The sequence below is a fragment of the Carcharhinus amblyrhynchos genome, chromosome 2 (genome assembly GCF_965287045.1).
Source record: "Carcharhinus amblyrhynchos chromosome 2, sCarAmb.v2.hapA, whole genome shotgun sequence".
Lineage (NCBI taxonomy): Eukaryota > Metazoa > Chordata > Chondrichthyes > Carcharhiniformes > Carcharhinidae > Carcharhinus > Carcharhinus amblyrhynchos.
In genome coordinates this window covers 33,152,632-33,179,960 of record NC_137325.1, presented here as the reverse complement: position 1 = coordinate 33,179,960, position 27,329 = coordinate 33,152,632, and the positions used below count along the sequence as shown (strand labels likewise).

The following is a 27,329-nucleotide window of genomic DNA, read 5'->3' as shown; positions in this document are numbered from 1 at the left end:
CTGCAGGACATGCTGCAGCAGAGTGAGTTTCTTGCAAGCTTCTGACTCAGGATTTCCTCCCGAATTCTGATAATGCACTTTCTCTTGAAGGAGACTGCACTTGTTCAGTTGGTTGTGACAGATGTCGCAATCGTGGGCAAGCCTCTCCTAGGACCTGGGGTCGATATCAAAATTCCTAAGCAAGCCTTTGGAGTGTCCTTTATAGCATTCCCATTGACCATCATGAAACTGCATCCCATTCTGGTGAATATTTTGTTGGTGATGGAGAGGAGCGAAATTCCTCTGATTGGCAAGTTGCTTTCCACTTGTACAGTAGGACAAAGGAGAAATCTTTGTATTCTTGCAGGCTGGTTTCTTTCTCCCACATAAGTTCAGTGAGCTTCTTGACCAGGCATTGATCTCCTCTGCTAGGCCTCAGCTGGGATAGCATCAGTTCCTGGTGCTTTGCTGCTAAACAAAAGTTTGATAGTTTGTTTCAAATAATATGGGAGAGCCATTTAGAGAACAGTTAATGGCAGCCTGAAGATTGCTTCTTTGTAGATTTATGTAGACTGATTTTGTATGCGTACATGAAAGTATCCTCATTCTCAGTACCTTAACCTAACTTTCGTTAAGTTTATATTTAAGATCCAGGAAGTCCCTGAATACTTTGTGGATTTGGTTTGATATTTCATGGAATGTAACTTCAGTTTTGTATCAAACCAAAGTGCTGTGACACTGCTTCCAAGGAATTCCATTATCCTGCTTTCTAGAATTGGAATGGAACTCAGTTCCAGAATGATACATCAACGTTATGTTGCAAGATATAAATCGTGGATAGAAACTCAGTTTTATATGAATGAAACCAACTCCAGTTAGGCTTAGATTCAATTTATGAACCTTCCTGAAATTGTTTTAAATTATACACGACTTTATGAATACTCTTCAAAATTTCTATTAGTTTGAGTTCGGGTAATGATTTTAAGTCCTGAACCACTTCGATCATAAATGATTGATTAGTCTGAAGTAATTTTTTCTATACTTCCACTTTTTTTTGCTAGATTCTGAATTGTCATGCACATCAGGATAAAATGAAAGGTCTGATAAAGGTACCCTGCTGAGTTTGCTTATTAATGCTGAGTGACTAAGTCAGTGTGATTATGCATTGAGTGATGCTGTTTTCCTCTTGGAGGACTTTCTTTGCTATAATGTTTGCAACAGTACTTGAAGGTATCGTTTGGGAGAAACTACTTAATTTACTTTAGAAGTGAATATCTTTAAGTGGTGCCAATAAAGTTATTTTAATCATATTTTTGAGAAATAATTTTAGGTGTAATATGTGCATTTTGAAATCCGAAACCATACTCCTATCTGGGTGAATCAGGATAATTTGTCAACCATGGGACAGTCTGAAGCTTTCAATTTGCTAGTTTCCTTTTCAAAAGAAGGAAACTCATTTTCGTAAACTTGTGGATTTTTCATTGATAACAAGGATATCAATAGCAGTTGAGTTGCTGAAAATTGAAAGAATTTTTGGGATGCAAGTAGTTGGAAGGAATGAAAGCAGTTTGCAAAACTACAGAAAATTCAACTTAAATGGGCAGGCCATGTTGGCTGTATGGATGACTACTGAATCCCCAAGCAAATCTATGGGAAACTGACTCAGGACAAATAGCATCAAGGTAGTCAGTACAGAGAACAATGGAATGGATCCTAAAAATGCACCGTAAAAACTTCTGCATTGCAAATCAAGTCTCGGGAAACACTAGCCGACTGGCCCACATGCAAGCACTGCAGTTTGTTCTGGCATGCTTTGCAGGACATCTACTCCAAATTTGCAATATCCATCATGCCCAGAAGAAGGCCAAAGGTGTTGCAGCTGCAGAGATTCCACCAAACACCAACAATGACAGCATGAATGTATTCGGAACAACAGGGAGTCTGTCATTCTCGGACTTGTAATTAGCCTATGTAAACTGTTGGCGCAGTAAAGAAGCATATAGACTTGAATAAACTTTGTGAGTTCTTGATGACGTAGTATGTTTAAGGCCTACAAACCAAGTAGGTTGCAGCTTGAGTCTTGTTATGAGTTCGGTGATACTAGCATGAGTTTTTATTCATGGGACATGAATATCATAGAATCCATACACTGCAGAAGTAGGCCATTCAGCCCATTGAGTCTGCACTAACCACAATCCCACCCAGGCCCTATCCCTATAACCCAATGCATTTACCCTAGATAGTCCCCCTCACATTAAGGGGCAATTTAGCATGGCCAATCCACTTAACCAGCACATCTTTGGACTAGAGGAGGAAACCTACGTTGACGTAGGGAGAAGGTGCAAACTCCACACAGACAGTGACCCAAGCCGGGAATCGAACCTGGGTCCCTAGTGCTGGTCCACTGTGTTCCCCAGTATGTCACTGGCTGGCCAGCCTTTATTGCCCATCTCTAATTTGCCTTGAACTGAGTGGCTTGCTGGGCCATTTCAGAGGGCAGTTGAGAGTCAATCAAATTGCTGTTACGTGCAGGCTAGACCAGTTAAGGATGGCAGATTTCCTTTACTTAAGGACGTTAGTGAACTAGTTGGTTTTTCTGACAGTGGTTTCATGGTCATCGGTAGATTCTTAATTGCAGATTTTTTATTGAATTCAAATTCCACCATCTGCTGTGGCAGGATTCCTCTAGGAAACTCCACTACAAACCTTCTCTGATCTGAAAAACAACCATTTACACTACCACTACTGTTTCCTGTCATTCATCCAATTACTTATTCAACTGTCTACTTGTCCTTTTTTATTTCATTTGCTAGGATTCTACTCACGTCTGTTGTGTGGCACTGTGTTAAATGCCTGTTGAAAATCTATATACGCCACATCTGCAGCATTGCTCAAATCGACTTTATCTACTTGCTCAAAAACTCCAAGTTAGTTAAACATAATTTTCCTTTACTAATCAATGCTGATTTTCTTTAATTATTCTGCATTTGTCTGAGTAACTATTGATTTTGTCCCAAACTATAGTTTCTAGTTTCTTGGAAGGCAAATTTAAGGTTTATTTCAGCTGACTTCCTCGCACAATAAGCTTCCCAGATTAAGAATGGCTATGTACATTGAGCAGAAAACTCCATTCTACAGTTGCATCCCAGCAAAGATTTGATGGTTTAGCATTTGTGGCCCATGATATCCAAACAGCAATTATAGAATCCCTACAGTGCGGAAGAAGGCTATTTGGCCCATTGAGTCTACACCAGCTCTCTGACAGAATACCTTTCTCAGGCCGTCTCCCCCACCCTATCCCCATAACCCTACACATTTACCATGGCTCAGCCATCTAAGCTACACGTCGTGGGACACTAGGAGGCAATTTTACTATGGCCAATCCGCCTCACCTGCACGTTTTTGGACTGTGGGAGGAAATCCACACAAACGTTGGGAGAAACTCCCTACAGTCACCCAAGGCTGGAATTGAACCCAGGTCCCTGGTGCTGTGAAGCAGCAGTGCTAACCACTGTGCCACCTATTTCCCACTATACTTACAGCTGCACAAACACTTGTGGACTTTTGAGCAGCAATTTGTGTTTACCAGAGATCCCTTCCAATGTTGAAACTGCACTTGTGCAGGCTTTGGGAGTTGCTACCTGATTCACTCTGTAATGATGGTGAGCACAGTTAGACATTATTTCTACCACAAAATCTGGGCCAATATCTGCAGTTAAAGGTCCTGTTTCTGCTAATCGCAAGCAGAAAATGTCTCTAGTCATCTTTTCATGGATGTATTTTTTTCAATTGTTGCAGTTCTCTACTGACAATAAACGTTTCAGACTTAATTATGTGACAAGTTGGAAGGAGTTGTTCAAAATTGATTGAATGAAGATTATACAATTTTAATTGATTGCAAAGTTGGCTAATTTTTGATAATACAGATGCTTGAAATAAAGCATTTTAATTCCAATGTAGTGTATCTACAATTAAATGTTTTACTAACGACTTTATGAAACTAACATCAACTTTTTTTTGTTTTATGTTCTACCTCATGGGCAGTATAGTGGTTAGCACTGCTGCCTCAGTGTCAAGGACCCAGATTTGATTCTGGCCTTGGCTCGCTGTCTGTATGGCGTTTGTACTTTCTCCCCATGTCTACATGGGTTTCCTCCTACAGTCCAAAGATGTGTGGGTTAGATTGATTGGCTATGCTAAAATTGACCTTGGTGTCAGGGGGATTAGCAGGGTAAATGTGTCAGGTTATGGGAATAGGGGCTGAGTGGGATTGTAGTTGGTACAGACTCGAGCCAAATGGTGGCCTCTTGTACTGTAGGAAACTAGAATATTGGAACTTAAGCATAGCACTGAACTCAGTTTATCTTTCAGATCAGATAACAGCCAGTTCAGGTGGATGTAAAAGATCCCACCATCCAAACAAAATCTTTATTCTTTGCTGTGTTTGAATCTGAATGATTTAATTAAGACAGTAACCCCAAAAACAGCAGTTTAATGAAGAATATGTAAGATGATGTCTTCTGTCTCCTATCAATCCTGATGATACAAAGTAACTGTTATAGACGGAGGTGGGTGAGGTTAATTTAAACATCACTAATTTGTTCCTCAGCCATCCATCCATAACAAAATTGTTTTGATTTGCTTTCCTCTTAGTGGTGGCGTATTCGCCAACCCCTCAGTTTTGGTGATTTAATTTTCTATCCCCCATAACAAATTCGATATAGGATGAACTCAAGGGGTTAGTTTATTTGCATGAACTCAATATGAAAGGAGAGTCACAACATTGCATCTATGATCAGGCACTAAAGAGGGAGATAGAGAAAAGACAGATTTACAGTGTGGGGACAATGAAGAAAAAAATGATGTTCACTTGGTTTATAGAGCCCAGAATTTTTTTGGAGGGGTAATAACCAACATAAATTAAGCCATTTTGAATGTTTTTGTTCAGTTTTATTTTTTTCTGAAATAACAGTGAGTGTATCTCCAAGTATTTTATAACAAATAGATTGATGAAAACCTCACCCTATATATCACCAAATCACCTTGTTAAAACTCTTTTTAAAATCAGATTGTTCAGCTAAACTAATTTACAGTTTTTGTAACATGATAGCTCCCGGTGTACATAAAACATTACAGTGCTGTACAGGCCCTTCAGCCCTCGATGTTGCGCCGACCAGTGGAACCAATCTATTGACCCTGTAACCTAAACTATTCCAATATTATCCATATGCCTATCCACTGACCATTTGAATGCCCTTAAAGTTGGCTAGTGTAGTGTAGGACATAGAAAGTTTCAAAGCATCTTAATTAAAAACAAATTAGTGGGTAAGTAACACCAGTGAACCAGAGCAGTTATCTAATTTGTGTTCAGATGATAAATATAAAACAATTGAGCTTTTGGCTTATTTGTTAGAATTATTGATTTGCAACACTCATTTTGCATGTTTCTATTATCGCAAAGATGTATTGTTGCAAAATGTTTAAAATACACTTGTGATACCTGTCACACATGCTTTTTTAATTTCTTTTTTCTTCTCCAACCTTTCTTAAGTTGGTTCATGCCCTCCATTCCCAGGCAATCCAAAAAGATGTGCTTCCAGATTTTTGTTGAGTGGAGGAAGAAAAGGAGGAAACTTGACTCTAGATTATTTTTGAAGCAGTAGCCTATTGGAGTTTGAGAATAGTGTAGATATTTTTCCAATATGGAAGAGAGGGCTAATATTAATTTCATGTAACTGGCTTGTATTCTATGTTTTAAGAAATAGAATAATATTGTATTGTTTGTGTGTAAAGCTAACTTTTGCCCAGCGTAGTACTAACTTAATTTTTGTTTTTAACCAGTTTGGGGCAGAATTCCGAAGATTTTCTTTAAGCCGGCATAAACCTGGGAAGTTTGATGAATTTTACAGTCTAATTCTTCATATGCATAACATTTCAAACATGGATATATTAATTGGATACGCTGATGTTCATGGTGACCTGCTGCCAATCAACAATGATGACAACTTCTGCAGAGCCATTTCCATGGCAAATCCATTGCTAAGGGTTTTTGTACAACGGAAAGGTAGGATATTGGAAGAATATCATCTGAAAATAAATTGTTGAATGCTAAGATTTGACTAAACTTATTTACATTCTTTTTAGTTCCCAGTATTTATGCTTGTCAGTTTCTCCTGCCTATTGTTCCTGCCTCCTATATCTCGCCCACTTTTTAATAACTAAAACTTGTTTGGTGTGTTTATGCAATTATTCAAAGTACATGTAAAAATCCATATCGTTGATCAGCTAGTAATTGGAGACTGCACTGTAGAATTTCAGTTTCCATCATGTGAGGAAGACTGAGTAATTCTAGCGTTGTGTGCTTATTTTTGCTACATATTGCAAGTGTAAGTTGTTACTTAAAATTTTAATGGGGACTACAGTCATGGAAAATTGACAGCTTTTTTGGTCTTGAGATGCCACTATGTAGATATAACCATGTGAAAAGTCTTGAGAATTATTATTTTAATCTGCCTGTCATTTCTGTTAGGCCTGAGTTGTGACATGTATGACTGAAAAAATGAGCTACTGTAAATCTTTAGGTCTGTCCACAAAAGAGGTCCAAATTACAAATGAGAGATTATGCATGGATTAGATCTGCTCACTGTCAGATTGTGCAAACGTCTTGAAAATAAGCATATCATCTTACAGTTGGAAAGTAAACTTGATGGTTCTGAGACCTTTTCATAGAAGGTAGATAGACCTAAAGTCCTTTTCCAATCTTGAGGTTTTCGATCTTCTGCTAAAGCATGAAACACTGGAGGATCTGTTGTCCTAGACCAGAGCTTGGATCATGTAGTTTCTGTCACAGACATTTCATGGAGTCAATTCCAGCTCTACAGACACATCTAAATCAGGAAAGGGAATTTTTATGCTTCACTAAACGGATTGTGGCTGCTGCACATTTTCTATCTCTAAATATTTGTAATAATTTCTTCTTTAATTTTGAGTTAATGACTGTCTCAGATTATTCAGGCTGTATCCAGGAGGTACTTGTTGTAATGGATATGGATTTTATCAGCTTTGACATTGCCATTCGTTCAATCTTGTCATAATAATTATCTCCCGTTTGGTTTTCAGTTTCACAACGTACCTTGCAAAGTTCACATCTTTGGACTCTGCCTGCTCCTATAATCTTTAAGATACCTGAAGATGGCCGCATGTTAGTCAACCTTAGAAGCTTTAAACTCACTCCCGAAAACGGGCCGATTATATGTTATCAGTATAAAAGTGAACCACTGGTATGGATATGAGTAGTCACCATTTTGAAATATCGTTAATGTCTGCACAAAAAATGGGTGTGTCTTAATCTCCTAGTTTCCTCTGTCAGTCCACCCTGCGCCCAGTTATAAGGTGCCAGTAAGTAAAACGTGCTGTTGTGGTGAAATTTGGAGCTAACGCCGAACACAAGTATAGCATATCTATAGTGGGTGGTTAAAAAAGGAGGAGGGGTCAACTTGCATGTTGAATGTATGAATTTCGGGGCCAAAAAAAGGGTCGACTAATATGCCACAATTTATCGTAAGTTTTATCATCTAAACAGAAAAGACAATGAATACAATAGCAAATAATTTAAGCTGCATGTCTGACAAAACTCAGAAGTGGAAGATCCATACTCAGGTAATCCAAAGCATTTTCCAGACTCTAGTTTGTCCATCGATAATGTATGTTGGCAAAACAATCTGCAAATTCTAACTTACTGTTTCATGATTAAGGATAGGTTTGAGACTTGTTTCTTGGAAAGAAAAACTTCTGTACATTTTTCTGATTTCCACTAATACCTATTAACGCAGGTAATGTGAGCTTAAGGAAGAAATGTGATTTGGCCTGCCTGGTCTTAATTGTCCATAGGAAATACTCAATTGTCAGGCCAATCTTGCATCAAGATCCAGCAACTTCAAACAAATAGCCTGAGTTCATGCAAAGATGCTTGATACCAGTGTTTCCTCTCCTTTTATAAAGGAGCACATGGGTAATTTATTGAAGAGCACAGCCCCTTAACTTTTTTTGCATGGCTGCATGTTAACTTATGGAGCTGAGTTTTACACAGTCTACTTGGGGATTTTCAGGTTCCATGTGGTTGAACGATTTACAGAAAACATTGATTATTAGATCAAAATAATTGCCTCTTGGATATATGTGAAATTCCCAGAACAGTTCATAGCCTGCTCCTTATCATTCAGAGTTGAACAAATTACTTAATTCTGTACATTTTTAAAGTATTGTGTCCTATTATACAAATGTTATAGACCCTATTAAGTTCTTTCAATGCCGTCAACAGTTATTTGTTCTATTTAGCTCTTAAGGTAAACAATCAAAATATTATGGCTTGCTTGATCTGTTGCTAATTGTATTTATGTTACTGCAGTCCAGTTGTAGGAAATCAACAATGTTGGTGACAGCTCACTCCCTCATTCCATAGTTATTATCTGATAATTCCTTGAACAGCTGTCCATAGATACCTGAACTTTGCAGTAATAGCATTAATAATTATCTTTATTCCAGGAGTAAATCAGACAGCAATTTCAGGCAGAAGTTCACAAGTTGCTGCCAGATATTTCATTAACCCATAGGGTATGCCATTGTAGTTCTTGGCAAAAAAAATCCAGTGAAATGACTGCAAAAGGACAAACTTGCTTTGCTTGGACAACATGTCTGCACAAAAGTTAGTAAAAATAAATTAGGGCTGGCGTATTTGGGAGCAAATATGGATAGTGGTAATTATTGCTGAACCATCACCTTGATCCAGTAATATAATTTTACAAGTATTGTCATTCATCCCCTTGGAAGAAAATTGGTGTTGGAAATTTTAAAAAAGCATCATTTACTAAAGATCCTTCAGTCTACAATTCTTACATTTCCCCTTCAATCCCATCTATAGTTACCTGTATTCGTTTTGCTCTCTGTACATCACTTAAATCTCTAATTTATAGTTTCTTGCTGATTTGTATTCTGCCTGTCTGTGAAGATTCTCCATTCTGACTGGTTAAAGAGTCTTTCTTGCTCTATTTCCTGGCACCAGAGGCACTCTGAGGGTGTTACAGTGGAAAAAATGCCCAATTGGAGAAAATCTGTTGGAAGAAATTCATGAAAACTTTGGGAAAAATGTCAGTGATGTGAACAACAAGTGCTGTTCATCAATCTGGGCAAATAAAGTATCGCATAAAGAAATGCACACTTAGTTGCAGCAGTGCTGTCCTAGTGCCTGGAATTTCAGCTGTTACAAGGATCCTCCCCCTTCACCACATGTGCGATCTGCAGAAGAAATTCTGATATCTCTTCCCACTCAGTGATATGGGTGTCTAAAGAGTGCAGATGATATATTACCTTTATTTGGAAATAGTTTGAAGCAAACTGATAACTGGTGTGCAGAGCTCTATTATATACAGCATAGAAGCATTGTTGTATGATCACCTGATGTAATTGCGTCAAACTGTTTTAAATGCTTTCCGATATGCTAGTTGCCTTTCCCATCAAAACTGATTCTGACTTGTAGCAGAATCACTTGATTAAGTGTTTTAATGTGCTTGTTTCCAATTGTTCAAAAAATAAACTTTTTTATCTCTATATTCAACTTTTATTTAATTCTTTCGTGATATGTGATGTCATTGGCAAGACCAGCATTTGTTGACCATCCCTAATTGCCTTTGAGAAGGTGGGTTATGAAACAGCACCTGGTAAACTTGAACATTTGTTCTTATTCCAACATAATGAAGTACTCTTCATCTCCTTGCTATCCTAATCTTTCTTGAACTGTAACTTGGAAATTGCTGTTAAATATTGTTGTATGAATGTTGAAATTTGTTAGCACTGTTACTAAATAATACAACAGTTGGATATGTATGTTTTAAGGATTTATGCAGTAACATCGTTTCTACTTGGTTAGAACTTAGAATGCAAGAACTATACCTGCTCAGAGAAGATCAGACGTGATTCTGATGTTCAAAAATGGTGATGCGGTCCTGAAAATTATAGGCTAATTAGCCCAGTTGTAATTAGAATGTTGTTCATTTTATGGGCTGTTAGTACCGAGGTTATTAAAATAGTTTTCATAGATTTCAGAAAGTTTGATACAATTTTAAAATACGTTGAAATATGAAGAAAAGCAACATGAGCAATGTTGAAGCAATACATTGATAAGTAAAAAAAGATTAATTAAGATCAACATTAAAATGTGAGGGACAGCGTCTTTCTGGTTCACCCCAAATCTCTTGATGCTTGCACTCTCAACTCTCTCCTACTCATACAACTCTCTTCTACTCACACAATCAAGGTGTGATTGTGACAACGATTCCAGAGACTGAGAGTGAGCCAGACACACTCTCAATATCATTTTCTCTGTTGCCCAATGCAGGGGCCCCATCAGCAAACACGGGAGATGAATGGCCTGTGGAGGAGGACTGTTTCTTCTGGGCAGTACATTGAACAAGCCTGATATTATGGTGTCCAGTGAGTGGCATTTAAACCAATTAACTGGAAGCGTTCAGAAACGGTAGGAAAACAGGTAGTTTTAAGGGATTTATATTTGTATTGGTAAACATTAGAAATAAGTATAGATAGATTTTTGTGTTCAATTTGATGCTTATTTGGAAGGAAGAGTAAAACTTAGTTAGGTTCATACTAGACAAGGATGTGTGTATATGTGGGGTTGGCTAAGTTCCATCAGTGATTCTATTGTGTTTAGAGAAGGTTACAGCATTAAGAATAAATAAAAGCGTAGAGAAGGATAAGTCATTGCTTAGTAACAGGAGGCCATTTTCCAGAAGAGAGAGATTTCCTTTGTTCTTCGTTTAGCTGGATTTGGAGACAGGATACTGAGGAGTCACTATTTCTCAACTCACAAGAAGATGAACAGGACAGAAGCTGCAAAAAGGCAGTCTTATCAAAGAATCATGTATAGTCCAGATAACCAGGAGTTGGGACAAAAAGAATGTCTTAAGATGACTGAATTTCAGAGAACTGAGACCAATATTTCTTTAGAAGAATTCAAAGAGTAAAGTGTCTTGAATTGGAGACAATTCCAGTACCCAGATTTAAAGTAGGAATGCAGACTTCAAAGATAAATCAAAAGTTCAATGAAATTTTAATAGAGTCTGTGAATTGAGAGTTAAAGCTATTGTGAACAGGATGTAGGGTTCATAGGATGGTGTAAAACCTGGATACTGGATTGCTGTTAAAATTGGAGCAGAAGCTTTGTTTAAAAGAGTCATTTGGAAAATTTGGACTGGATTTTGTAATGTAAGCCACTAATGAAAAGCATTATTGTGAAAGAAGATTTTAAAGGGTGTTTTTGGAGTGGTGTTTGGAAATTCTCATGACAATCATTTGCGTGGGGATTCTGAAGAAAATCCAGAGACAGTAACTTGGGTTCAGAGTGTCGGCAGTTGACCACAGAATCACTTTGCCTAAAGGAACTTTGCGTTAATGAGATTATTGCATTTTAAGATTACCTTGTAATCCGTGTTGATCTTAGAATCTGCGTACATTTGTTAAGATTTTGGGGGGGGGGTGTTGGGGGGAGTAAAGAAATATTGTATCATAATCCAATTCTTCCCTTTTTTATCATGAAGAATATTCATCTTCTCTTTCATTTGGTCAGCCATAGTATTGAGATGAATTTTTTAAGATTGCTTAATTAGGTTGCATTATATAATCTTTCCAGCCCCATTATGAAGCAGCTTGCATGTACTGAACTGTAAATGGTTGCATTCCACCAAATGTGCTTCTTATTTGAATGTTTGAGTTGTCCTAGTAAACCACTGAATTTTAATGGAAAAAGATTTGCACAGTTGAAAATAACTTTTTTTGGGAGAAGCTTAATCCTTAGCCAATGGAAACTTCACAGAATATTGACACCACCTTGGCTGGACATTTTATTTACAAAAGGAATTCATATTGTATACCATGATCTAAACTGTGATATTTCAGGAATAAAAGTACATGCATGACAAGAATACCTTCTTTAAGTTCAACTTGTTGCAATTAGTCATTTGAAAATATTTTATTAAATGCTTCACTTTGGTGTCCTGCAATCCTTTTTTTTAACTTGTTTTTCTAACTAACAGCCCTTATATTTTGTATACTTTTTTAAAAGTCAAAACTTTTTTGTTTTATTGAGCTTTGGATAATAGGGAATGGAAAGTCAACTTTTCTGCTACCACTGCTTTTAATTGTCCAATTCTCAGCAGTATAATTGCACTCAGCGATGTAATTTGTCACTGCTCTGGAGTAGATTTGCTTCAGTAATCCTAGTTAATGAGCCAGTAGGTTAACATTCTGGATGCTTCCCCATAGCGCACACTTTAATTATGGAGTTGCTTAAGAGCACTGAATTTAAAAAATGCTCTTCTTTTGAATGTTAGCTAAACAGTTCCTGCATTTATGAAGCTTGTGTATAAATGCTCCATAATGGTTGGTTTTGGTATCATTTCGTTTAGCTGAAATATAAATAGTTTTGCCCACATGGGAAAGCTACTCGGGGTGGAGTAATGTTTACAATATTAAATCCTTCAAAGGACAGCAGACCTGCAAATGTTTTCAAAAGGGTTTCTTCCAGAAAGGAATTTGGAAACTTATGAAATCAACTAAGGGTTGCTAATCTCTGTTTAAGAGGTCAATGTGTTTTGATATTGTTTTCCGTCATTGCACTTTTAAGATGAGTACCATTTTTTAAAAAAATGTCAACATTTGCGATTTCAGTGAGCAGAAAAGCCAGTACATGAAATTAAATTTATTGTAGGAGTAACTAGTTCATGATGCAGGTTCTTGATGGCTGACTTCTCTAACAATTTTTTCTGTGAGCACCTTGTTGGATTTTGCTACATTTATCCCAGATTTCTAAATGTAAGTTGCATTATTTACATCTTCACTGATATTATCTTTTAGTTATCCCTTCTATCTTATTTCTTTACAGCTAGCTATGGAATACAGCTTTGTGATACTCTTAACCTGAGATAGTAGTAGCATGTTCAGTGCAGCAGACCTATGCCATTATGACCAGATGATTGGTCACTGATGTCACTCATGTTGAGCAACTGCCTTATTTCTATGTTTGTATTCTTCGATATTCCTTTTGGGGAAATCTGTAATTGCTTCAAGTGACTCGTAATTCAGATTTCAGAACAGATGCTTGACCTCCCACAATCATCTTGTGCTCTCACCAACTTCCTTGTCCAGTGCACCCCCTAGGGGCTAATATGTTATCAATTTCTTCCTAACACACCTTTCTCTGTTCTGACGTTGTGGCCATGGCTGGTGGATCAACTATCACCACTCTACAGAATATCCATTCACTGTGAACAAAGTCTTGCCATCCATGAGCTTACTGTGGATGGTTGCATCACTACTATAACGTTAATGGAAATCTGGTTGAGGGATGGAGGAAGCTTCCCTGCTTCCCATAGCTTTCACTACTTTCACAACCAGCCCATCATATTGGTGGCTTGGCTTTCCATCACTAAATCAGATTCTAATCTGCCCCCAATTTTCTGACTTCTAATTTCTCTTTTGAGCATTTTCCCCATGTTTCATTTCTCTAACCCCACCAATATATCATGTAAAACTTTCTTACTAAGAAAGCTTGCACTTATTTCCTCCCTTAGTCTCTCCAGTGAGCAGCTTATTGTCTTTTAATGATTTGAACCTGCATCTAAATTCATCATACACTCTCTCTACTCTGAATTCACTTCCTTCATGTGTCCATATGAACTCACCCATATCTGTAACCAGCCTTTTGATGTAGCCATCCTCACTACTACTATTGTTTTGATCATGGAAAAGGCCATCTTTGATTTCTGCCCCCCCCCCCCCCCCCCCCCCCCAGCCAAAGTCTTTGAATGTATTGCTACCTTCCAAATCTCTGGTGATCTTTCCTGAAATTCCATGTTTGAACCCCCTCCAATCATATTTCTACTCAGCCATAGTACCAAAACAGTTTTTATCAGAGTACTCTTTGAGAAAGGTAAAATATCCTTCCTCTATATTCTCAACCTGTCTGCAATCTTTGACATGGTTGATCGCACCTTCCTCTTCCAAGAACTCTACAGTAATCCAGCTTGATGGAAGCAACATGCCTGGTTCCATTACCTATCTCATCACAACCAGGAAATCACCTCTAATGGCTTCTCTTTCTGCTGTGGCGCCCTTGGCTCTGGTGTCTTCCAAGCACTTATCCTTGACCACCACCTATTTCTAATCCAGATGCATGGCGACGACATCTGAAAACTGTCAGTATCCACGTGTATGCCGACGACCCCCAGGACGGCCTCATCTCCACCTCTTTCGACTGCTACATTGTCTCTAACTTGTCAGACTGCTTGTCTGACACCTAACACTGGATGAGTGGAAATTCCCATCAATTAAATATGGGAAGATTGGAGCCATTTTTCCTGCCACAAGCTCTATTCCCTAACCACTGACTCTCACCTCACTGCATTGCTACTGTTTGAGGTCAAACATGATTGTTGCAGTTTTATTTTTCCATAGAATCTGTACATTGCAGAAGGAGGCCATTTGGCCTATCAAGTCTGCACTGACTCTCCGAAAGAGCATTTTACTAGGCCCACCATCCCTATCCTTGTAAGTCTGCACATTTAACATGGCTAGTCCATATAACCTACATTTCCTTGGATGCTCAGGCATTTAATACGGTCAGTCCACTAACCTGCACATTTTTGAACTGTAGAGGAAACCAGAGCCCCCAGAAGAAATCCACACAAATTTGGAGAATGTGCAAACTCCAGAGTCACCCAAGGCCAGAATCAAACCTGGAATCCTGACACTGAGGCAGCAATGCTAACCACTGTGGCACCGTGCTGCCTTTTAGTGAGCCTGAGATGAGCTGTTATCCTCATATCTGTACCATCATCAAGACTATTTTCAGTTCCTTAATATTGCCTTTTTTTAACCAGCGTTCACTGGCTTGTCATATTTGCCCTTTAATCTGACGTCATCCAAAACGCTTTCATCCTAACTGGACACCAAGTCTAGTTCACCACACACTTCTGTGTTCTTTGACCTACATTGACCACTAGAAATGCAGTGCTTAAAGTTCTCATCCTTATTTTCAATCCCTCCACGATTTTTCCCCTGCCTATCTTCAAAATCATCTTCAGCCTCTCTTGGATACCTATGGCCCTACAAATCTGACCACAAGTACCCTCGATATTTAATCCATTATTTGTGCCCATAGCTTCAGCTGTCTAGGCCTTGAGCTCTGGAACTCCCTTCCTCAACCTCTGTGCACCTTTACCTCGTGTTCTTTTTTGAAAACACTTTCTTAATATCTACCTCTTTATTCAAGCTATTGGTCATCTACTTTAATTTGTTTATGGGGTTCATAATATCGATTTTTGTTTTTGATATTGCTCTTGTAAATTGCCTTGGAATGCTTTACTATGTTGAAGATGCTCTACACATATGACTTGTATAAGAATTGTGAAAGGCAAAGCTGTGGAAGAGGATTTAATTAACAATTTAATTTACAAATCTGAGTGAGATCAGCAAGCACAAGGTAATGAGGGTGAGTAGCTCATCCATGTGGATGCTGACCAGGACAGCTTCATGAAGCTTGTAGGTAAAGGCATAGATGCAGCCTACAGCAGCAGATAAGCTGAGGGCTGTGGCAGTAAATGGCAATGTTGTGGGCATGGACATTGGCATTCTTGATGATGGAGAGAGGTATGGGGTTTATTGCTCATCTGTTAAATAGGATACAGCAGTCATGAATGGCATAATTCAGCCTCAGACAGTGGCCAGAATGAGAGAGAGGATTGTGGCTAGGCAACAGTGTTGGTGGCATATACTGGTCAAGTAGGTTTGATCATCCATTTGATCACTGGGGAAATTCCTGCTCATCCAATACTAGATGACTAATGAGCTGTGTGATATTGGAGGTGTTGAGGGATGTAGTGAGATAAAGCTGGGTGAAATTTTCACATGAACTTGCCAAGAGGCAGCATATAGATATGAAATACATCTACCATATAGTGGAAAGGGTATAGAGACATTGAAAAAGATGTATAAAAGTTTCATAAATGTAACTGTGATGTGGTAGTGGCTATTTGGAAGGGGAGGGGTATAGTATCTAAGGAGAGACTGCTTTATCCACTAAAGCCAGGAAGGAAAGCTAAGTGGTCAGCAGTTCTGTAGAAATATTGAGGGGGGAAATGGGGCTATGGATAAAATGATTTAAGTGAAGTCTGGAGATCATAAGACATAGGAACAGAATTAGGCCACTCGGCACATTTGAGTCTGCTCTGCCATTCAATCATGGCTGATATTTTTCTCATTCCCATTCTCCTGCCTTTTCCCCATATCCCCAATACCCTTATTAATCAAGAACCAATCAACAAAGGGGGAGGTGGAAACAGGGTACCGGGGAACTCAGCCCCATTTCCAATGCCAATCATCGATACAGAAGACCGCAGCCCTGCGCAGAACCCTGATATATTCCCAACCCCAGGGAACAAGATAAAACCAATCCCAGATATGCACCCCAACAAGCACGGTTTCATAGCCGCAGGCAACCAAACCATTTTGCCTGGGAGTGTAGGGCACCACCAAATTTCAGGGGACCAGCAAACTCCGCACACTCATACACCTGTGCTGATCGCTGACACGGAATCACAAGGACATAGGCCCAACCCCTGACACCAAGAACGATACAGAGCTGAGCCCAGAGGCCTATGCCCACAAGCACATGTCATATCTGCAGGCAACCCAACCATTTTGCCCGAGACTAGGGCAGCATCCAACTATCCCACACGGCCATTTCAGTGGTTCCCCAACAATGGACCCTGACCCACACCCTCGAGGGACCAGGCCCACCCACTACTCCCAGGACCAGCACACAAATCTGCAGTTCCTGCCCCAATTTACAGGGTTTCAGGAATAAAACCCTAACCCAGGGGACCGCAACCAAAAGGATGGGCACCCTGCAAACCTTGCGTCCTATAGCATCCCGGGTACCAGGACTCCCAGAACCATTTGACCTGGCGCTCACTACCAGAGGTGGTAATGCAGTGGGTATCTGGCAGCCAAAGCCTGCCCATACAGGTTCCCTCCACTAAGAGAATCAGGACATCAGAGTCCAGATTGTAAATAGCTTTATCCATCCACTCCACGCATCACCCAATTGAAAAGGGTTTTTTATCTGCCCATGTTATATTGTGTCATCATCTTCGGACACGCCACAGTTTGGTTGAGATGAAGAATCTGTTGTTATATTGTGCCATAGTCCTCCAACAACAAGGACACATGCCGCATACCCAACATTTTATTTTCACGCTCTGCAGTTTCCTTACCCACTCAGCCCAATTAACATTGATTGCCGACCAACCTTTCGTATGACACTATTGGGCCTTTATTATTCATTTACTTCTTTCTTCTATTAGAGTTCTAGTAGAGATTCTATTAGAATCTATTAGAGTTTTTTGAGGAGATTACCAGGGCAGTGGATGTTGTTTACATAGACTTCAGTGAGGTCTTTGACAAGGTCCCGCATGGGAGGTTAGTTAGGAACGTTCAGTCGCTAGGTGTACATGGGGAGGTAGTAAATTGGACTAGACTATGGCTCAGTGGAAGAAACCAGAGTGGTGGTGGAGGATTGCTTCTCTGAGTGGAGGCCTTGACTAGTGGTGTGCCACAGGGATCAGTGCTGAGTCCATTGTTGTTTGTCATCTATATCAATGATCTGGATGATAATGTGGTAAACTGGATCAGCAAATTTGCTGATGATACAAAGATTGGAGGTGTAGTGGACAATGAGGAAGGTTTTCAAAACTTGCAGAGGGATTTGGACCAGCTAGAAAAATGGCAGATGGAGTTTAACGCAGACGAATGTAAGGTATTGCACTTTGGAAGGACAAACCAAGATAGAACATACAAGGTAAATGGCAGGACACTGAAGAGTACAGTAGAACGGAGGGATCTGGGAATACACATACATAATTCCCTAACAGTGGCTTCACAGGTAGATTAGGATTGTAGAGTGCTTTTGGTACATTGGCCTTTATAAATCAAAGTATTGAGTATAAGAGTTGGAATGTTATGGTGAGGTTGTATAAGTCATTGGTGAGCTGAATTTAGAATATTGTGTGCAGTTTTGGTCACCTAATTACAGGAAGGATATTAATAAGGTTGAAAGAATGCAGAGAAGGTTTACAAAGGTGTTGCCAGGACTTGAGAAACTAAGTTATAGAGAAAGATTGAATAGGTTAGGACTTTATTCCCTGGAGCGTAGAAGAATGAGGAGAGATTTGATAGAGGTGTATAAAATTATGATGGGTATGGACACAGTGAATGCAAGCAGGCTTTTTCCATTGAGGCTAGGGGAGAAGAAAACTAAAAGGACATGGGTTAAGGGTGAAGGCAGAAAAGTTAAAGGGAACATTAGGGGGCTTCTTCACACAGAGGTGGAATGAGATGCTAGGTGAAGTGGTAAATGCGGCCTCACTTTTAACATTTAAGAAAAACTTGGACAGGTACATGGATGAGAGGGGTGTGAGGGATATAGTCCAGGTGCAGGTCAGTGGGACTAGGGAAAAAAATAGTTCAGCACAGCCAAGAAGGGCCAAAAGGCCTGTTTCTGTGCTGTAATGTTCTATAGTTCTATCTCTGTCTTAAGGGCACTCAGTGACCTGGCTTCCACAGCCTTCTGCGGCAAAGAGTTTCCACAGATTGACCACTCTGGCTGAAAAAAATTCTCCACACATCTGTTTTTAAGGACTGTCTCTTTAGTCTGAGATTGTGCCCTCCAGTTCTAGTTTTTCCTAATAGTGGAAGCATCCTTTCCACGTCTACCCTGTCCAGGCCTTGCAGTATCCTGTAAGTTTCAATAAGGTCCCCCCTCATCCTTCTAAACTCCGAGTACAAACCTAGAGTCCTCAACTGTTCCTCATAGGAAGTTCTTCATTCCAGGGATCATTCTTGTGAACCTCCTCTGGACCTTTTCAAGGTCAGCACATCCTTCCTTAGATATGGGACCCAAAACTGCACACGGTACTCCAAATGGGGTCTGACCAGAGCTTTTTACAGGTTCAGAAGGACATCCCTGCCCTTGTATTCTAGTCCTCTCGGCATGAATGCTAACATTGTATATGCCTTCATAACTGCCAACTGAACCTTCACATTAACCTTAAGGGAGTCTTGAACAAGGACTCCCAAGTCCCTTTGTGCTTCTGATTTCCTAAGCGTTTCCGCAATTAGAAAATGGCCTATGCCTCCATCCCTCCTTCCAAAGTGCATGACCTCACACTTTTCCCACATTGTAATCCATCTGCTATTTCTTTGCCCACTCTTCTTGTCTGTCCAGGTCCTTCTGCAGCCCCCCTGCTTCCTTAATACTAACTGTCCCTCTACATATCTTTGTATCATCTGCAAACTTAACAACAGTGCCTTCAGTTCCTCCTTCCAAATTGTTAATGTATATTGTGAAAAGTTGTGATCCCAGCACTGATCCCTGAGGCACATCACAGCTGCCATCCTGAAACATCCCTTTATCCCCACTCTCTGCCTTCTACATAAGAAATAGGAGCAGGAGTAGGCCATCTAGCCCTTCGAGCCTGCCCCGCCATTCAATAAGATCATGGCTGATCTGTTGTGGCTCAGTTCCACTTTCCCGCCCTCTCCCCATAACCCTTAATCCCCTCTCTTATCAAGAACCCATCAACCCGCTTCTTAAAAATATTTAGCGAGGCAGCCTCCACCACTTCAACGGGCAGAGAATTCCAGAGATTCACCACCCTTTGAGTGAAGAAGTTCCTCCTCAACTCCGTTCTAAACCGCCTCCCCTTTATCTTGAGGCTGTGCCCCCTAGTCCTACTGTCTTTTTTGAGCGGGAAGAGTCTCTCCACCTCTATCCTATCCATCCCATTCATCATCTTATACGTCTCAATGAGATCTCCCCTCATTCTTCTAAACTCTAACGAGTACAAGCCTAGTTTATTCAGCCTCTCCTCATAGCTCAATCCCCTCAACTCCAGTATCAGCCTAGTAAACCTCCTCTGCACTCCCTCCAGGGCCAGACATACAGTAGAGACAAGAGTAAAAGGCTTAGGCAAGCTGAAGCTTTGAGAAAAGTTTCACTTGGGTGAGTGATGGGAAGAAAGCAATGGAAGCTGCTGAATGGATGGTTTCCATTTTGGCAATATAGTCGATGAGCTCTTTTCAGTTGTTATTAGAGAATGCAGGAAAAGGGGCTTAAGACTGCAAAAGTTGCCCACTGTTAGTAACAGGAGTGATATAAAAGACTCTAGGAGCTGAGTTTACCATATGATCATATTCATATCACTGGACAGTTATGAGCTCTCTTGTTTCAGTTGCAAGATTCCTAGTTTATTGCGAAAGGTTACACAAAGCCATAATAATTTTAGTAACCATCAATGGTCTCACAAACCTATCCTCTAGCCTATTCTTGGAGAACCAAAATTGACCATAATGATGAGTTAGAAAAACCAGTTACTTTACCTGGAAAATTTCAGCAGAATAGATCAGTCAATCATTTTGTTGAGTCTGTGGCACAGTGCTTGACAGTCGTGCTGTGAAAACTTTATTTTTTGTGTATTTCAGTTCCAGGGGATCAAAGGATTTGGGGGAAAGGCAGGATCAGGATATTGAATTTGATGATCAACCATGATCAAAATGAATGACAGAGCAAGCTCAACATCAGTTGAGCGACTGACTCCTATCTTCTATGTTTCACATATTTACACGACGTAAAATTTACTGGGTTATCCAATTGTAGAACCCGGACTACTAGCCCAACTGGGTCAGATGTACAGGAAGATGCAAAATGTTATCTGAAAAGTGAAAGATATTGCATCTGTAAACTACTATAGGTCAGCTGAAGTCCAGACAGCAAGTAGTTGTTCAAAGCATCAAGGAGCACGTACTGCAGCAGAAAAGATTGAGGGGGTCATTTTGGTGAAGGGACGTTAAATGGGTGCTTTCCTCATAAGATTTGACTGTTTGAAAGTCCGTTTTTATCGTGGTCCACATCAGCAATTATGACCATAATTTGTACTTGCCTTGTGCTAAAGCAAGCACCTCCAGATTTAGCGCTCCAAGCACTGACCAGGTGGTATTTTCATGTATCCGTATATAGTATTTGGATTCCATATGCTCACTAATTCTAAAGGTGCGCAGTGTGTAGGCGGAAACAGCAGCATATTTCAACATTTGGTCATGGACTAAGAGGGTTCAAAGTTCTTGAACGTAGTACTGGAGATCCTGGTTAAGAAAGTATTGCGAACAGGACTGTCCTGTACCAACAGAGGAAAGGAGGTCCCTGCCCCTTCCATGCAAGTGGCTGATGCTATTCTGTCTGGTCTTGAAGTCATTGTCATCCCATTTCTCCAGCAGCCCAAGGACACTCTATCAAAATCATGCATTCCCTTTCTCCTGGTGACTCCGATAATGAGTTGAATTAGATACTGTAGCACAGCACCCATTCCTTTTTAGGACTGTTACTCTGAAGATTTCTGCAATAAATGTTAATGATCTAGACAAAATATCCTTGAAACTCTCCTAATGTTTTGAAGGTTCTCTTCAAACCTCAAGCAACGAGTGAACAGTAAAAGGTGATGTACTATTTAAGTAGTGCTCACAATCCTCTGTGACAACTTGTTTACACTGATTCACCTGACTTCTATTAAACAGCATTAGATCAAATGCTAGCCACCAATTAAGTGGCAATCACCTTAATTCTCTGAGTGGCCTTTCCTACAAGTTGGAAGCTGCCAAGAAAATGGTTAAAAAAAAAATGTGATATGTGGCAAGAAAAAGGAGGAGCTACTGAAACAGCTGGATGACCTCAAGATTGAACTCTTCCAGCTCAGTGTTGCTAAAGTAACTGGAGGAGCTGCATTCAAGCTTTCCAAAATCCACATCATATGCAAGTTCGTTGCAAGTGGCTTGACTGTCATCAATCAGATGCAAAAGGAGAACTTGAGAAAACTCACAAGGGCAAGAAGTACAAATCTTTGAATTTGTGACCAAAGAAGACCTATGTTTTGCGTCATCGACTAAACAAACAAAGTTTGAAGTCCAAGAAACACCAAAGGAAAGAGCGCCTGTACCCCATGCGCAAATTTGCTGTAAAAGCGCACACCTTCTGCCACAGAAGATATTAAATTTAATAAAAGGGAGGGGCTGTAGAATTTCTTTATCAAGAATGGTGTCCTACATGAAACTAGCATTTGAACTTACGACCTCATCTAAGCCATTTGAACATTCTTTCGTATCTAAAGCCGGGGTTTCCCAAATTCTTCCAGCTATGGGACCTTTTCACCTCCAAAGAGAATTGAAGGAACCCCTGAGAAATCTTATGCATTTAGTACATGAGAAAATGAAAAAAACTGATTTTCGTCTGTAGGGGAGAGCCAGGACTTAAATGGCCTGAATGCCAGCTGAGAGCAGCAGAGGACACCATTGTGAATGCACAAGTCCCTCTGCTCTGAGAGCAGACTGACCTGTCACTCAGCTTCCACTTCTGTCTCACCCCCATGGGCAAAGTAATCCCCCACTACCTCAGGAGCCTGCAAAATTCTCTTTCTGTTCAGAGATTTAATTCACTGAGGAGGCTTCCAATCAATTCATACGCCAACATGCTCTGAAAACACTCTGCCAACTATGACAAATTTCACCATAATAGCTGAGACAATCAACAAATGTTCCAAATAAAACAACCCGCAACATTCATTAAAAAGTCAATTTGCCCTATCTCTCGTTGTTAACTGGTCCTTTAAAAAAATTACTGGATCTTTGCCAAAAACTAACTAGTTCTTTGAGCCATACCTTATCTATGTACTGAGTTTAATTAATATCTGTCCATTAGTTTTTGAAATATATTATTTACAGGCAAGAAGCAGGTGAAATTATTACCTCTACTGGCCTTCAATGGCAGAGGAATAAGACTTGACTTAATTGAATAACTTTTTTTATACAGAAAAAAAAGCTTGTAAGGGTATGTGGAATATTTATAACATGGGAAGGGACCTTAGAAACAAAAAGGGCAAGAAAGCCTCATTCCCTTCCAATGCCAGGGAAGGGTGATGTTCTCAAAACCTGAATGCCAACTGATTTCTATTGTTCCATTGAGTTACCTGCTGGCTATTTTCTGGTTTTGTCTTTGGTTGATGGGTATGTTTGAAATGTATGCCATCAGAACCAAAGGCATGGCTATGTCATCCACATACATTAATTTGTGGTCCTATAATGATGTTAGATGCTCCACAGTTTGAGTTATTTTATATGGCATAGTATTTTTAAAAATGTTGTAAGTGCTATATATACACTTTAGCATAGTACCATATTCCAAAGCGCTTCACAGTCAGGAAAATCTGACACCAAACAACATTTTTGGAGAAGTGACCAAAACATGTCAATATTGTAAATGGAGGAACGGAGATATGTAGGGGATGAATTTGAGTTTTGAGCCCGAGCAGCTGAAGGCCTACCCACCAAATGATATAAAGTGACAGAACAGTGAAAATCAGGGATGTGCAAGAGGCCAGAGTTTGATGAATGCAGATCTTGGTTAGTTGTAGGGTTGGAGGGAGTTGCACAGAAAGGGAAGGGTTGAGGATTTGGGGAGGTGGTGGGGTCATGCAGATGGCGAGTGGGAAATTCACCAGAAATGTGAGCATTTTAAAATCGAGGTGTTGCTGACTCAGGAACCGTTGTGGGTTTTTCGGCATGTGTAGTATGCAAATAGGACTAGGGGGAATTGGGATATAATGCGATGGACTCTGGTTTGTGGGGGAATCTGCATGGGGTGCTGTCTGAACAGATGACCTGTCGAATGTTTTGTTGGGTGCACTGATCCTGGTTCCCAGTTTGTATTTTTTCCCCAACATTGAAAGAGAGATTAAAACTTCTGATTTCTGGAAGTTAAAAGGCAGCGTTAATGTTTAGTCAGGTTACATTGTTATGGATTTGTTAATATCATGTCATAACATTGTTATGGTTAAGTGAACCAGGTTTTGGATATTGGTTGTCTTTGAGCACCTATTTTAGGAAATAACTCGGGCATTGGATAGTGGGAGGAGAGCTGCAAGACTGAACAAGTGAAAAAAACTTGTAAAGAACAATTTTGTGTCTTGGTTTACCAATCAGTTTGAATCTTATCAGCACAGAACCATCCAAGCTTAGGTCACCCAGTGTTGCAGTATAGACAGGTTGAAGAAAATGAAGGAAAACTGGATTCCAGGAGCTGGCAAAAGGCAAATAAGTTGCTGCAGCTGCTGTTACTGTAAGTAATTGACTGACCGGAATTGGCCAAATAGTACACAAGGTTTCCACTAGAGGCATGGGTAAAGGTGCACACCATCCTATTATGAACAAAGGAGGTTTGTGCCATTTTGGCAAAGACCTTTCCTATCAGACTCTGGTTGTCAGATGAGAATTAATGGGTAAATCCTTGAAGAAAAGGACCTGGAACCTTATTCCCTCATGATCAGATCTTTGAAGGCCTTTGTGGCTGAATTTAATACCATATATGCTGAGTGAACTGCCCAGTTAATCCATAAGGTCTATCTTTGTTGAATCTACTAATTAACACGTAATTTACAGTTTTTATTGACCATGATTTTTCTAATTCATATTGAATAATTTTGATTTAGTTGTTAAAGTAAACATTATACAAAGTGCAATCTTGCCTATAGTTCATTAAATTTGGTTATTTTGATTTGTTGAGCTCCAAAGGTATCATTACAATAGGACCAGTGAATATAAGGTCAAGTTTGTGAAGGGCGCACGACTGAATACCAGCCAAGATAAACAGGAGTCTAAAGGTGAACAGGGCATGGATTAGGATTTCAGCAGCAGATGGGCTAATGCAGACACAATAAGTGGGGCATTTTGTAAAAGCTGTTATATAAAGCAAATCTCAACTATGTATTTAAACAAATCACTGAGCCACACAATATAACCAGTGTTTTGTTTACCCCACTGTTGAGCATCTACTATTGTAATAAGACCATACTTCAATATTGACAAAAATGACATATAACCATGCCTAATTTGTCCAATACCTTTAGAAAGCTACTATTGAATCTGTTTCCACTATCCTATCGACCATTGTGAACCTACTTATCTCACCAATTGAAATGGCATAAGCTGCATGCAGATCTCCTGACCTGCTTTTGGCAGTGTCTCATTTCGAGCACCACCAACATTCCAAATTTCTCCAGTACAAGAACTTTGGAATAGAACTCAGGATTGCACTTGTAGATTAAAGACTGCAAAAAGAGTACCTATTCTTGTGTAACAGAAAGTGCAGGTGGAGATGATTGTTCGTGCTCTGCTTAGATCTGATCATTCTACTACCCTAAGATAAGAATACAGCAAGAAACTAGGGCAAGGGACAGTTGGGTTTCTTTTCAGAGAGTTAGGCAACTAAACATCCAGCTAACTTCTGTGTTTGGTTGAAGGTTAAAAGAAGTAAAATAAGATTTGGAGGGGGTTGGAAGGAAGCATTTCTAGTCTCTGTGAAGGTACGTAACTTTCCATGAAGCAGTATTCTCGCCTCTCCAGTTTCTGTGTTTCCTTAAGGTCTGGAAAATCCAACCAGAGTTGAACCTGAAAGACAGGTTAAATATGACACATGCAGCTTTATTTAAATATCCACCCTGCTTCCTCGAAATAGGTCCTCAAAGTTTGCCCACTTCAGAAATTAAGGCTAAGGTCAGGTTTGAGAATTCTGAAGTTTTAACATCCCAACCCACCCTTTTATGTGGCTAAAATTATCGTAAGAAATCTGACAACACCAGGTTTAAGTCCAACTGATTTATTTGATGGTGTTGTCAGACTTCTTAGTGCGTTTACCCCAGTCCAACGCCAGCATCTCCACATCATGGTTAAAATTATCCCCAAAGACCTTATGTTCTTAATTGATACTAATACAGCATCCACGTGGCTTTTTTTTTACATTATTCAACATGCGAACCTTATGCCCAAGCTTTAAGCCTTGCCTATTTCATTTCTCAATACTTTTTTTTTGCGATCAGGACCCATCAGCCCTCTAAATAAAAAGCTCTTAATACATACTGGTTTCCGTTTATTGTTCATGAAGGTGCACAGAAATTGAGACAACTTGAAAATGTTTTGGTAGCTGATGTGTGATCCACTCCTCTTAAGCTTAGTGATAAAGCTAGGCCAGAACACCCCGGTACTGCATTCCAACTCAAATAATTCCACTTTCCAATAGTATTCTTAATTTGGTCGTCACCACCACCACCATCACCACACACCCCCCCCAGCACTTATTAAACCTGCATTTCCGGAACTGAATATTTATGATTTTGTAATGTTAAATTTAACATTTTGAGTCAATAATTTGGCTAGCACATATTATTCTGACTGCTTGCCGTAGTTATTTGAGGTGTTAATTAGTAAACAAAGACTATATAATAACAAATATAGAACAATTTTGAGCATTTCATACCACTGAACAGTTCCCTGGCTATGTACAAGGTGTTGGCAACAACACTACACATGCTTCTGAAGCTAAGAAAATGGGAAAAGAAGAATGTTTGTCATATGTAATTGCTTCAAATGCAGTCATTGACCATGGTCTGGCTCCAGATATTTGATTACAGCGCACATCTTTTAGAGAAAGAGTGACACAAAGATACTGTGCCAGAAGTGGATTGCATCATTTTAAGCTGATTGACATCTGAATGCCTCAGGTTATATTTAAACAAGAGATCTGTTCTTGTAAAATTTGTCTGCCCCAGCACTTGCTATGTCAGTTCATCAAGTAACAACTTGTGATATCAGACGACAGGGAACCTTCGGCAGTGTTATTTTAAGGGTGTGTCCATTCACGTTAGAAACATAAAAAACATAGAACCCTACAGTGCAGAAAGAGGCCCTTCAGCCCATCAAGTCTGCACTAAACACAATCCCACTCAGGCCCTAGCCCCATATCCCTCCATATTATACCCACTAATCCCTCTAACCTCCACTACCCTGGACACTAAGGGGCAATTTCTTAGTGTGGCCAATCGACCTAACCCACACATCTTTGGGCTGTTGATTTACTCTTAGGCAGCATGCTGGTTAGGTGAGTATGTTAGTCTGTCAATGAGCTGCTTTCTACTTCTGCTAACAGGTTTTAATTCGGGCTTCTCCAACCTTTTTGAATGAAGGGCGACATTTCAATTCCTTGCTCATCAAGGAGCTGATGAGCAAATTTCAGAAAGAGGTTTGATTTGACATTAAACACAACTTTGAAAAGGGAGGTTGGGATATGAAGAAAGAAAACTTAGCCAAAAAATTGTCAAAGCAATAAATTGCTGAGTTTTAAAAGT

The 27,329-nt window shown here is 39.7% G+C and overlaps 1 protein-coding gene across 1 annotated transcript in view; it reads left to right on the top strand.

Moving 5' to 3' along the window:
• pard6ga (par-6 family cell polarity regulator gamma a) overlaps positions 1–27,329 on the top strand; it is a 50,838-nt gene that overhangs the window by 8,150 nt on the left and 15,359 nt on the right. Inside the window, exon 2 of the mRNA XM_080204299.1 lies at positions 5,821–6,043. Within this exon, the coding sequence (XP_080060425.1) occupies positions 5,821–6,043 (223 nt within the window). The remainder of the gene's footprint in view (positions 1–5,820; positions 6,044–27,329) is intronic.